The sequence below is a fragment of the Thermobia domestica genome, chromosome 11 (assembly GCF_964235325.1).
Source record: "Thermobia domestica chromosome 11, izTheDome1.hap1.1, whole genome shotgun sequence".
In the NCBI taxonomy this organism is placed as follows: Eukaryota; Metazoa; Arthropoda; class Insecta; order Zygentoma; family Lepismatidae; genus Thermobia; species Thermobia domestica.
In genome coordinates, this window is record NC_137464.1 from 35872251 (window position 1) to 35887184 (window position 14934).

Here is a 14934-nt window from a genome sequence, read left to right on the forward strand (position 1 = left end):
AAGTTATCTTTTAAGTCTTTGATCAGATCTCCAATTATTAATATTATATTTTGTTTAATTACCTTTAGCACTCTTTGCGGTCTAGTTACTATTGTGTAATTGTATCTATTTGTACTTTTTCCACTTAAATGTTTGGGAAGGGGGATTCTGGTACAGTTGTACCATTTTCAATATTGTGTTATATGGTTCATGGTAAATTCGGAAGGAAAATTTCTGTGGTTCCTCTTTCCCTTGATTTTCTTGTGTTCACCTCGTGTGAGGGGTTCCTAGTTGGACTCCAAAGCCAAACAACTATAGTGAACAGCATTGAGTTTGTAGATTTTCTCAGGGTTGTCCCGTTTTTTCTCACATGTTCATTTTACCAATTTTTTCATAACCATTTCCTTTCATTAACGATTCGTCTTCCTTAACCTACAGGGCGTAACTGGAGGAAGTTAAAAGATTTTATTGCATTTTCTCATGTATTATGTATGTCACAAAAGAAATTGCACGATTTTCGCGCGATAGTGTCTTTTGCCCCTTGAACCAAGGGAAAATATGAGGAAATCAGTGCACTTAATAATTTAATTGATCTTATTAAAACTTTTGAAGCTGTGGATCCTGGTATATATATATATATATATATATATATATATATATATATATATTACGTTTGCAAATGCTGTTTACATAATACACATCATAAATAGTGTAACAGACAGGGAAAACAGAAAAAAAAGTTATATGTTAAGTTCCACACAACAGAAATACAAAAATCATTTGAATGTTCAAAATTTACACCAGGAAAACAGCACGTGAGTATATGGCGTAATGGGTAACGTTCTTACCTGTCAAATTAACTGATGTGTTCGAATCTTCATCAAATACACGAGGTTTTTTTTTTTTCCCAAAAGATCAGCTATTTAATGTAGTGTTAGCGTTTTAGAAATAATTAAATTCTTTAGATTTCTTCTTATTTTTTATAAGGTAATAATATAAGGCTACAAGTATGATTCTAGATCAAAAGTAAGAGTATGATAGATTTTTATCCACTAATAAAATATAGAAATACGCTTACATCCGAAACTAAATATACACGTAACTGAAACAAAAGTAACAAGTACCTAACAATTAACTAAACCAATATTTGTGTCTCTGACAGATATCAGAGTAAATACAGTAGGAGATTTCGAGAAGAGGGTTTTTGTAATCAAATCAGCGTCTCAAGAATAAGATCGATCTTATCTGTTAACCGTATATTCAAACTGAAAGTCGTAGAAATTAACCAATTCTGGTTTCAACGTTGATCACCATAGAACAAAACACGGTAACTTAGCAACAAGAGGTATTTTAAAATAGATTCAGCGTTAAAAAAAAAAAAAAAAAAAAAAAAGCTGATGGTTTCCCCTTCATGTCTTTCCACTAAAATTAAGAGTGATAGAAATTTCTGGGTCCAGTGTTGATCAGCACGGAATAAATACGGAATATATAGACAAATGGTTTCTTGGAATCGATTCAATGTCTAAAGAAATATTATCATCCACGGTAGAAATATACTGTTACTTCCGGTTTTAAAATTGATTTCCATAGAGCTAAAACGGTGAGAGATGTGTAACAGTGATGTTTTTATGATATTTCTTCAACATCTCAAGAATCAGTCTAATCTCAGACCTTATTCCTGTACTGGAAGTTACAGTTCTACTACGTCCAGTTTCAGTAATAAATTCCCACAATTTGGAAGTTTACCATAGCTTCACACCAGTGTTGCCAGAGCTACTAATTTTGCAGGAGTTCTCCTGCTTTTTCTACGTTCTACTGATTTACTGCGAAAGAAAATGAAAAGTGAACAATCTCCTGCTTTTTCCTTACTTCGAGAAGTTAAAGAAATATATTATTACTATTAATACTTAATTTTCATTTTTTCCTTGCATAAAAAGAGGAAATGTCTCTGTATGCATACACAAAGCACTGTAAAGCATATAGAGCTTTGCTGTATATAATATGAATACAAAGATACAACTGTACGTCATCTATATGCATGATGGTTGGCAATCGTTATGACTTATAAGATTTACGAGTACGTGTTGTTTAGATTGGGACTTGGGCTGGAAACAGGGGTAAAAGTGAGAGGAAAATGCGGGGGACGTCGTTACCCTACTTCCAAAATAGATACCTATGGCGTCCCCCCACTTAAAAAAATATAGGCAAAGATAGGCACGGGGGATGGTGACGTCATGCATCACTCTACCTTTTCAGAACCACTTTTACCCCTTTTTGGAAGAGTAGCTTGCTTAGATCACATCTCCACAATTGTAAGCGAAAAATCGTCTTATATTAAGATTACGTCTGACTGTATCATATAGCTATACTGTGACTAGGTGCATGGTTAGACATTTTCCCACCCCACTTTGCTCTTTCACCATGTCTCACTTTACACAGTGTGTATGAAACATTATAATATAAAGGGGATATGATGGTCTTTCAGCCTCCAAAAGATTACCTAATCAACAGGAAAAAAGTCTTTATGAAACTTATTTTGAAGTAATTCAAATTCAAATATATGTTTTGCATGTATTGCTTTATTTTAAAATGAAAGTAATAATGAATTCTGGACTGCTTGTTTTGACCACTGTCCCCTTAATAATGGCAAATTTTTGCTCCTCCTGGATTTGCACTTAAATGTCGCCACTTTATGTGTCTACTGCTTTCTCCTGTTTTTTACCTTCGAATCTTCTGCTTTCCCAACTGATCGGTCTGGCAACACTGCAACACACTCTGAAACGATACTTACTTAGTTCTAGCATAGTGCTGAAAAAATTACTATATTCAGTAACTTCCCTCCATTTATTAACAGAATAGCGTCGTTATCCACAATGCTTAATGTTATTATAAGATAGAGTGTCAGAAACGAGTCTGTGAATTTAGTTTTTGAAAAACTTGGGTGACTCCCATTCCCCGTTGATTTTCATTATCCCTGTCTTCCCTATTCTTACTAAGAAAGAAAAAAAAAAAAAAAGAACTGGCAACTCACCAAGTTTTCAAAGTTTTATACTCATAAGTTGCTCCTATAATACCTTGTCGATTGCGCTATCAACTAAGGTCGTCAACAGAATAAAGAAATACAAATCTCATGAACATGAGGACAGCTGTTCAAGATGAGAAGTAAAACAATTAAACAAGATTGTACTTTAAGCCAGCGTTTCTCAATCTTTTTTCTATTGGGACACATCAAAGTATGTTTGAAACTTTCACAACAGCCCTGCATGTAATTTTTTCAAGGAAGCAAAAATCGTGTTATTGAAATTACTTTTCTGTATCCATTGTTACTTTCCAAAGAAAAACGTACAGCATTAAAAGGAAACTTTCCAGCTTTAAACTTGGAAGGCAAATGTGAAATCAAGTCGACTGGCGACGAATTTTTTTCTTCTAAAGATATATATGACATGTTTTCACTATACTCCAATGTGTCGCGACACAACGGTTGCGAAACGCTGCTTTAAGCAATTGAGAGTGCTTTAATCCAGTGGTTCTCAATCGATGTGTTGCGAAATTCTAGAATTTAAAAATCACAAAGCATTTAATAATAATTAGTTAAAATCAATTTTGAGATAGAGTGTACCAGCCAACGCCTCCAGTGTAAGAACCATCTTCAATAGTACATCACTACTTCATAGAAACTGAAGTCTTAATCTTGATAATTTATATTATTATTATTAAAAAAAAAAAAAAAGTAAATGTCTCACGATGTCGTGTACGTTCAGTATCAGAGTCATCAGTCAGGCACGTAGCCAGGATTTCGTAATAGGGGGGGGGGGAAGCCGTGACGAAATATTGCGGTTATCACGCCAGGGGTTCGATCATTCTGAACTATTTTACTGTAAACATATATTGGTTCGTTTAGCCAGGATTTCGTAATGCTGGGGGGGGGGGGGTAACATGAAACACTCTATTACACACCAGGGGCTCGATCAATCTAAACTATTTTAGTGGCAACACGTATATTGGTTTGTTAGGACAATAAAATGAGGATATGCTAGTAAGTATTTCAACAACGAACTATCTCTCGAGTAAAAGAATATAAAAAGGTATTGAAAAAGATATAATATTCCGAGTTTCTTAAGTTCTTCTTAGAGTCTATCTGATCGAACCGGTTTCTCGATCATCATTTGTTGTCCATAGGATTAGCATGGAGCTAGATGGAATTTGGAATGCTTCGTTAAAATAATATTCATTTTCAACTTGATCCCCCCCCACACACACACAGTTTCCTCTACACAAAGCTCCTCATAAGAAAGAGTAACCATACGCTTGCTGTAGCTTTATATTTTTAACGCTGATTCTTCTTTTTCTCATTTCTTATTGTTTCACCCTTCCTAATTTTTTTACATTTCTGGTTCCGAAGGGGGGGGGGTACGGACCCCCCGGACCCACCCCTTGGCTACGTGCCTGCATCAGTGCAAAAAAGGTTGAGAACCACTTCTTTAAACAATTAATGTCACTGTACTTTAAACAATTAAACGAGGCTACAGTTTAAACAAGTAAATGAGAAGGAGACTATACTATAAACAATCAAACCAGATATTATACTTTTCATACTATTCCAGAAAGTTCAGATTCACAAAGAAATATTGGAGATCAGAATTCGCTTTCCCCCTCCTTCCACGAAATTCTCGAGTTTACAGAGGATAAAATAGAATGTCAAATCTTTGTATCAAGAGGTCTTTCTTATTTATTTGTTTGTTTCTTTCTTTCTGTTCTCTCACGATAATTTTGTCACTGGGTACAGTCTAATTTAGTGAAGAATAACGCATCCCCCTACAACTGATTTTTCTACGGGTTGCGAGGCTTTGAAGTTTAACATTTCGGAGATGGATAAAATATTGAACTATCCATCTGAACGGAATAGTCCTTTGGTTTGAGTTTTGGGAAGGACAGCCCATGAACCCTAAAAGGATGAGCACCCCCTTCTTGATCTTCTTTTGTTAGCAATGACTCGATTAGTTTGATACAGACTTCCTTCTTACTCATGATCCTTAACAATATTTTCATTTCTATGCAGTTTTCTTTTCTTATCTTTTCTTTCTTTCTTTCTTTCTTTTCTTTCTTTTTTTTTTTTTACATCGGGACCCGCTTTTATAAGTGGGCACATTGGGCTCGTGCCTAGGGATACGGGAAAAAGGGAATGAAAAATCGCAGTACGTACTAAACAAAATTAGGAAACGACCTTAACCTATAAGTAAACTACGCACAGACGTTTTTTTTTTTTTTTATGGCCTTCATTCAATTTTTCTCTTCAAAACTGATCTTTAATTGCTATTCAAATAGTATTTATTACGTTTTTATGATACCCAATGTACTATGTTAGAAAATTTTGTGTATAACTAACGAGCCAAAAGCCTGCACAGCTAACGAGCCAAAAGCTATACGCTTGTATAGCAGGTCAAGGCATACCTCATGCCAAGTTTGATTCCGATTGAATGAGCTTGATATATGACTTCTTGCATGTTTTCGAATATATGACAAAAAATTTTCACCGTTCATAACTCGGAAACCGAAATCATGTACTGCATAACATTTCATATGCTTTGTAATTATAGTAGGTGAAGATCTACCATGATTTCAATTACATCCCGGTTGGATTACTTCGATTGATCTTGTTGAGTGACAGTTTGTTTTTTTATAATATAACTAAACAGTTCACTGCCTGTAACTCAGGAACCGAGAGCTTGCACAACATAATTTCTCAGACACTTTATAGTAAGTTAACGTCCACTATAGTGCTGAGTGTGTTCCCGATTGGATGAGTTCAGTGTGTGTGATTTTCCGCTTTCAAAAATGTGACTCAAAGTTTGACAGGACATTAACTTGGGACCCAAAAACTTTTACAGCATAGTGTTTCACATGATTATATAGCAGGTCAAAAGCTACCACCATGACAATTTGATCCCGATCAAGTTAGTTCAATATCAAGTTAGTTCTCATATGGTATATAGTGTTCTTGATTTTTCAGGGAAAATCAAATAAAGGGCAAAATGAAGAAACCTTAAAAGCAAGCGAGATACATTTCTTAATGGGAATTGTATAAAAATATTTGTATCTGTACTACTCATAATAGTCTTGGGAGCTAGATTGACGTGTAGTATACGTCTTGGATCTGTGAATATTCAAATTGAGTTCAGCTTGACCGCACAAATGACAAATATATAATTCATCATAGAAGTATACACGATCGGCTCGCCCTTCGTTCCTTTCCCAAATTTTCCACCACTATCTACTGTTTTCATGGAAGAAAGATCCGTGATGCTGAAAAATATTAAATATATGTTTTCACCATAATTACGTAAACAGTACAGTCTTTAAAAATGTTTAAGACTAGTGATTGTCATTTCGGAAGATGGTGGATTCATACATACGTGGTGAGTAATAAATATAATCATCATCCGTCCAACTTTTGCCAGACGTCCTGGTTTTTATCATTTCTCAATATGTGCGGCAGAAATGATTTTTGAATTTGAAATTTAATGAGATGGATATTTGTTTTGCATTTTAGTGTTTAAAAATTAAAAGAAACGCTAAAATTCGTTAAAATGTTTGTGTCATATGAGTACTTGAGCATTTGTAAAATAAATTTACGACTTCATTCATACTGTGGCCCTGGTCTGGTATGTATTTCTAGTGTAGATCAAAATTTTTAGTTCTTGACGAACAGAGGTGTGAATTTTTTTTTAGAAGTAACAATAACATCAAAACAGTTAGTGGACTTGCTAAAAATTTGTCAATTTGATTTTGTAATTTCAAGCAGTAATACAGGGACTGTGAAAGACTGTTTCTGTAATCAACACTTAGTGCACGAAAGAACGAAATAGTCTATTAGTACAACAACTTTAGGGGATCATTGTGGTAAAATAATTAACTCGTGAAAAGGTTTAAAATACTAGTTGCAAGAATATAATACATTTTTCTGTCAAACATGAAGACTGTGGACGATAAATTATCACTCTTTCAGTGTAATCAGCATAGGTTCAACATCGTCAACACAATTAATATAATATCTTTAAAGAACTCAAATCAGTTTTTTTCAATACAATATGAAATTTCATATGAAATACTTGTTTTAAATGAAAATATTATATTGATTTGTGTCTTTTTTATATAACTTTTCTCTAATTCCAGATTGGGATGGCGATGTATATGAAAGTAGTTTGCGTAAAGTGGGTGCACAGTTGGATCGTGCGTTCTCGGATCGTGGATTAGCCTTCTTGATAAATCATGGTGTCTCTGAGGATAAGGTTAAGTAACGCTGTTCTTTTAAAAAATGCTGATTCGAACATTCTTACTTTTGTGGATTAGTATGCCCAGTTGTTATATCTACGCCTTAAAACTTTTCTTTCTCATGATTTTGTAGTTTATAGCAGCGTTTCCCAACCGGTGTGCCGCGGCACACTGGTGTGCCGTGAATGGGTCGCTGGTGTGCCGCGAGGAAATCGAAACAAAATTATTAATTCTACAGTATAGCAATCAAATTGCAAGACATAAGGGAAAATGTATATTTGTATTTCACATTCCTATGAATCTGCAATTTTAAGTTTCAAGTTTCATACCGTGTTACTCTTGTGTACAATTTTAATGTTGAAAAAAGTATTTATCATTGTTATGACCATGGTTGCTCCTTTATTGTTGCAGACTATTTGGTAACCTGAAATTTTAAAATATTCAATACTTTCGACAAAGCAAACATCCATACAAATTACCTACATTTGTGTTTTAAAAGTAAAAGAGATTTGTTTGCCCGTTCGTTATTTAGTGATCTATTTTCTTAGTGAAAGTTTGGATACAGTTTTCGAAAAAGAAAGTGTAGTTTTGCAAACCTGAGTCCAATATTTCATTGAACTGTTTTCTGTTTTTAAAATTAGAATGAAAAGTAAGCATAATGATTAACCACGGGGAAAAGCGGTGATCGAGCTTTCTTCTCTGTGAGAAAGATCATTAATCACAGAAAAAAAAATACCACGGTATTTTATATTTACAAATAATAATATCTATCAGTGTGCCGCGAGAATTCAAGTTACACCGGTAGTGTGCCGCAAGTTGAAAAAGGTTGGGAAACGCTGGTCTATAGCTTACATTACATTTAACGGCTCAGCCTATGCGGTCTATTTTCCTGGAGAAATTCAAGTGTAACATGAATCGTTTAAGTTCATTTTCTAAATGTAGAAACATTTAACTTAAATTTCATACTCTGTTTAAAGAATTAAAACAATTTCCTGTTCAGTTCTTAAGCAATTATACTTTTTGAATCTTTTCAAATATCTACAAGTATCATAACCTGTGATGTATTGCAAGAATTGTTGGTAGATACACGCTAGAACATTTTCAAAAATAAACCATACATCCACGCCGTATGCACCCGTTCTTTTGCAAATTTAAGGTGGGTATACGCTGGACTGTAAAAATAAACTTGAACTTGAGAGACCTTGTGAGTTAGGAGGTTATACGCAGTGACTGAAAGAAATGCGTAGAGCAAAGAAGGGGAGGGAATGATCCAGAGATGAATTGACAGCAGAGATAATTTCAAAGGGGTGCCTTAGGGAATTTCTCTAATGTTGCTCAACCTGGTTTACCTCTATTTTTGTAGTATCCAAATTTTTGTCTATTCAAAGTCCCTTAATCTTGTTGTCAGTGTATGAGTAGTGCATCTTCAAAACTATTGACTCCCGCAACTCATGTTTTGTTTCCCTGTTACTATTGCCTAACGAACGCACCAGGCTATTCGTCTATTCCCTGCCTGTTCAAGTAGTTCATTATTGTGAGAATTAATTGGATCAGATTTAACTGGGCTCTCAGAGCATAGACATCTGAGTGTTCATCCTAACAGCGAAAAAAAGAGAAGAAGAAGCAGTTTGATTCACCCCTACTCATCCACACAGAGTGTTGACTACGAGATGAGAAATTGTTCTCGACGGATTCTTTGTCGTCTCGTCCCGATTCTTAGAAAAGCTTTTCTCGTCTCGTTTTAAAAAAAAATATGACCAAACTTTATGCCCCCATTTTCTTCTTAATTTCATCGAGAATTTATTAGAATTCTTCCACATCATGAGCTCAACGAAGGGTGTAATATAACAACATTTAAACTATATTTGCCGTTATAATTGGAGTGTACTGTGTAACGACATGCGTATCTTTAGACGTTGATAAATGCTCTTTATTATGTTCGTACAATCACTATATCAACTTATAATATTTGTACTATGAATCATATAACACTTATAACATATTTGATATCTAAGACTTGGGTGAACTAATGTTTCACGAGACTCGAAAAACTTCTCATCTCGTCTCGAAAACGGGTTCGATTCCCGACGGGAACTCACGTAGTTCGGATCCAACGTTAAATTGTAACTTCATGACTCATATAGCCCCACTGCTGAACGGGACGCTAAACTCATATCAAATAAAATCCAATTCTCTCGCAAATTTCACTTCTCATCACATAGACAACATTTCCCATGTAAAATGAAGATGCATTCAATTGAGAGCTAAACATTAATCTTCTGAGCAAGCGAAGCACGAAAAGAGTTAAGTTGATTTTGAGTTTAACGTCCCTTTTCAGCAGCGAGGTTGTATGAGACGTGAACCTACTGATTAACGTGGTATCCGAACCACATGAGCTCCCGCCGGGAATCGAACCCGGGCCTCTCACGCCAAAGGAGCGTACCCTAACCACGGAGGTGCGCTGAGCATGCAAAAGAACGCTTTTACTGGAATTCGAAATAAGAGTTTTTCAAACGTCACCCCGCTTCTTGCAACTATATGACACGACTTAGAACTGAATTTGTTTAATTACATAGAGCTAAGAACAAGACTTCTTCATTCTTCATAAGACATTTAGTTGTTTCAGTAACAGTTTTAGCATCTTGCGTATTTTTATCTTTTCCTATGTGCTTATTTCCGCTAAAACCTTGAAAATTAACTAAAAATATATTGAGCTGGCATATTTTATGTGTAAGTTTACCTCATTTCCTGTAAATAGCTAAAACTGAAACGGAAATGATAAGAGAAGTAACACAGATAAAATGTAATTATTAAGAACTATATCCTGTTTGGTGTTGAGAAAGGAAGTTGATTAAGGTTTATAAATTAATATCAAAGCCCTAAAAGTAAATTAAGAAAAGGAACAAAATTTTAAAATAATACATATCGACCTCCTATGTGACTTCTTGATTGAGTTTAGTATTGCCAACGAGACTAAATTTGAGACTGTCTCGTCTCGAAAACATGCTGGAAAAATGCAGTTTCGTCTCGAAAAGTAATTTTCTTTGTATCAGGAGAGCTTGTCTTGTCTCGTATTTCGTCACGAAAATTCTACCTCGTCTCGTCTCGTGTCATTGGCAATACTAATCATATTTAACTAGCTATTGGCTATATGGTTAGCGCACACGCCTTCGGCGCGAGATACCTGAGTTCGATTCTCAGTGCGAGCTCATGAGATTTGGATCCTACGTTAAACAGTAGATTCACGTATCATATATGTTCAGTGCTGAAGGACAAGTAAAAATGCCAAATCAATTAATAAATTAACTAATCGCGCTTGTGCTGAATATTAAATGCACAGATGCTTTCCAAAACTAACGATATTGAAAGTAGATCATGAAACAGTACTTTTTTTTTTTTTTACTTTAAGTCTTACGATTATGGACCGAGGCTAAAGGAGACGGTGATGATGAGATGAATGATAATGATGGAATGATGGAAATGGGAACCCCGACACACATGATCCCACGGCGAAGCCCACTTGGCGAGAGCTGGAATGAACCAGACCCCTCGCACGGGCCCTATTACTGAGCTACCGCGGCCCTTAAAAAATATAAACATTGAGAAGAAGACTCTTAGGGTCTTATGCAGAGTCGTTTTGACGTATGATTAGCATCATTCTAAAGGCCTGACTACTGCAGGAAACATATGTTAGTCGAACTCTTTAATATGGCACTAATCACGCGTCAGAATGTCTCTGCATAAGGCCCTTAGACGTTAATATTGATCTTCGGGACATTTTTGTTTAGACGGATATACCAACCAGAATTAAAATAGAATGGTCCACTCCATAAACTCTGTTAAACATCCAAGGGCAGGTCTAAGCTACGAAAAATCTTGTTGTCAATTCATGAACTTAATCTTTGAATTAAAAATATTGTTGCATTTCTCATCACTAGAAACTTTATCATAGTAGGTATGCAATAAAACCAAGTATTCTAAAATTTTAAAAACTTTTCAGAACTATTAAATTGATATTATTGAATAAAAAGTATTTTCAGTAGTCAACAGATATACGCATTTCTTTTTCTTTCTTCCTTCTTTTTAAAATTATATTTTACTTCATACTTTCATATATGTAGAAAGTAAATGTTAGTGAATTCTTTTACAAGATTTTTAACATGGTTATAATTAATTGATTCTGTGTGTGTGTGCTTTTTTTTTTTTTTTTTTTTTTTTGAATTCTTGTAAAGTTAAAAGGAAAGATCATAATAATAACTTGACGTTTATAATAATAACTTTAATTGAGATTTTTAAGGAGTTTGGTTTATCAAAACTGCTTCATATATTTATTCTCTCCGCGTGTCCGCCCGGAAAAAAAAAAATCTCAAAGACTATACTTGATGAATCAATATCAATTTTGTCCAAGATGTAGAGGATCAAATTTAGGAACCGAATTCATTTTGAGATATTCTAACCGGAAGTGGTATAAATCAGCCATTTCCGCTTTTTATGTTGATCGCTATGGAGTAAAAACGGTAATAGATAGCGAGGTTTTTTGCAATCGATTAATAGTTCCAGGAATATATTCCATCTCCACTCTAATGTTTCTACTAAAACCGGAAGTGACAGAAATCTACTACAACTTCCTGTTTTTAATATTGAGAAAATAGCATACAAACCAAATTCCTTCACGTGGTGTACATGTGACACTACTACTTATAAAACTAACACAAGAAAAAACTCGTTTTCAAAATATGTAGTTAATAAGTTGTTTGAAAGCAAATTGAAATAAATTTATTTATAAAAATTTTAACTGACACATCTACATTTTTATTTGTGCAGATCACGCTAAAAAATACATCTTAACCTATTCAGACCTTATTTTATTTTAATCGTTAAAGGAAATATTTCTGTATTTTGGGGAATGAAACAGGAAATCTTTAGATGGCAAATTATCCAATTAATAGAAGAGTTTAGTACTTACATATATGTACTTCTGGGGAGTTCTTTTTTTGTAAAAACAAGCATGACAAATTATACGAATTATAAGTATTCTTTTTTTTTTTTTTTAAAAAAAAAAGAGAACTATTTGATATTGTGAAGGTGTTCGAATGATTGTGACTTACGATAAATTTATATGTAGCATATAAAAGTTAATGTATTTTAGATATGTTTGTAAATAAATTTGTTATACCTTGTTTGATTTATACCAGTGGCGTAAGGAAGGGAGGGGCCCAGGGGGGCCGAGCCCCCCCCCGACAATATACTTTGGTACTTTGATATTTGTAATTTTTTTCCTTGGAACATACAACAATTGCCTTTCATGTACTCTATTTCAAAACAAAATATGTCACTGAACGGTTTCTAGACATGCAATATTCTCCAATGTTATTTTTTTTTCTTTAAAAATGTCTGTATTTTCATGTCAGTTCAGAAGATTTGTTTGAGTTAGACGTATTTAGGGAGTCGAAATAATACACAATTGCAACTTCAAAACGTCGGAAAATGTTTTACAAAAGTGGTTTAAGATGAAAAAAGACAATTGAGAAGATATATTATGATGCAATAAGGTCGTAAGTCCGAAATATGGATTTGGAGAAAAACGATGTTGAAAATTTAAGTAGTGTTATATATATATATCACAACATTAAGGCCCCTCCGAAACAAAAATCCTGGCTACGCTACTGATTTATACTGAATAAAAAATGAATGATTTTCCTTTGTATATATGCATTTCTTTTAGTAATTGCATTATAAAGGGTGTCCCATAAGAAACGCAACTTTCGAGTGCATAATAACATACATATTTATTGGTGAAATTAAGTAATTTACATATTTTTGCAGTGAGTGCTAAATGTGACTACTGATTATGTATGAAATATGATATCACTCAAATGCCCCTCACGACTCTGCATTAGGGATGGCCAAAAATTTTCGGATCCGGATATCCCGGATCCAGTGAGATCCGGATCCGGATCTTGCCGGATCCGGACCTAGATCCGGATCTCAGATCCGAATTTCGGATCTGGGTCCGGATCTCGGATCTGGATCCGAAATTCGGATCTCGGATCTGGGTCCGGATCTCGGATCTGGATCCGAAATTCGAATCTCACATCTTGATTCGTATCCAAACCTACATCTGAAATTGTAATTTTAAAATTGAGTATCTAAAATTCGTTAAAAAGTTTTTCGGATTCACTGATATAGTAGGTTGCTGTGCTTTTAAATGTTTCCATAACACGTTTGTGCTACCTTTGTTCTTTATTTTATTTTAACCTTGCAATATTTACATGTTGCACTTTCTGTCGAAGTCTCTTTAGTAAAATGTTTCCAAGTTTGATTTCTTCCCATTTCAAACTATAGTGAACTGTCTGAAAACTGATGTAAATGGTAACAAATTCTTCCGTTTAGCTCCTCTTCGAAACTTAATGTTAGCTTCAAATTGAAAATATTTATTTTATTCTTAGAAAATAAACTTTCTTCTCTTCTCATATACAAATGAAATATCTTTTATATAATTCCCTTCTAATCGCAGGAATACTAGACAAAACAAACTCTTTATTAATAGTAGTTTCTGACCCACTAGAGTCCAACCATCAACAAATGTAATAATGAATATCAATCACGTCGAAGGTATATACAACAAAAAATATAGACTTGTGGCTTGGAACAACAGTAGATTTTTAAACATACACACGAGAATTTCAGGAGAGCGATATGTTTGTGTTCGTTGTATGGCTTTATTACCTAACTTATGGCTTGCCCTTCTGAGGTTGGGAGTTTGTTGAAGGAGTAAATATGAAAGAGATTTCTGTTATTTTTTCTTCACCCTCTAGGTTTCTTTAATCATACATTGCAGGACGTAACCAAAACATATCCATGCATCGTATCATTGAAGCGTTTTGTGTTTTGTATATTAAAGTGTTCAAAAATATTTAACATATTCGCATTTGTTCATGTGATCTCAGGTTCAATTCTCGGTGGGAACATACATGAGAAAATTGAAAGCTGAAACAATATGAAACTAGTGTTTAAAAGCCAGGAAACTGATATTAAAACTTTAGCTATCTATTGGGACTGTAAGACTGTAGTTAAATTAACCCACACGTTTCGTGAAGATACATTACGTCGTTATTGTTTATTTACTATAACAACGTAATGTATCTTCACGAAACGTGTGGGTTAATTTAACTACAGTCTTACAGTCCCAATAGAAAGCTAAAGTTTTAATATCAATTTCCTGACTAACCTAGCATTTGCCCAGTATATCAGAGGAACAACCCTGGAAAATCCTCAGTCAGGATGGCTGGTCTCCGAATTCGAACCCGGTGCTATCCAGTTGCGAAGCAAGAATCCTAACAAGTAGCCTGAGCTCGCTCCATATTATTATTATTATTTAATTAACGTAATGTTTTAAAATTAGTGCAAATTAAACCGTACTTTCTTTATTGCTGATGTTATAGTTAATAAGCCTATTGAGACATCAGTCCCCCATTAAGAAAGAATACTAGAACTGGAATCAGGGGCGGATCCAGGGGGGCGATCGCCCCCAGAAGAGGAAACTTTCTTATTTTATATATATAAATAAAAGCCATCCCAAAGTTTGGAGCCCTTAAAAGTAGCAGTATGACAACCCACCGCCCCCCCCCCAGAAGTCGGACTTGGATCCGCCCCTGACTGGAATTCAGGAAGCGGGGGTGA

General features: G+C 34.5%; 1 protein-coding gene across 1 annotated transcript in view; it reads left to right on the plus strand.

Moving 5' to 3' along the window:
• LOC145664041 (uncharacterized) overlaps window positions 1–14934 on the plus strand; it is a 96045-nt gene that overhangs the window by 645 nt on the left and 80466 nt on the right. The window contains exon 2 of the mRNA XM_081730364.1: window positions 7153–7268. Within this exon, the coding sequence (XP_081586490.1) occupies window positions 7153–7268 (116 nt within the window). The remainder of the gene's footprint in view (window positions 1–7152; window positions 7269–14934) is intronic.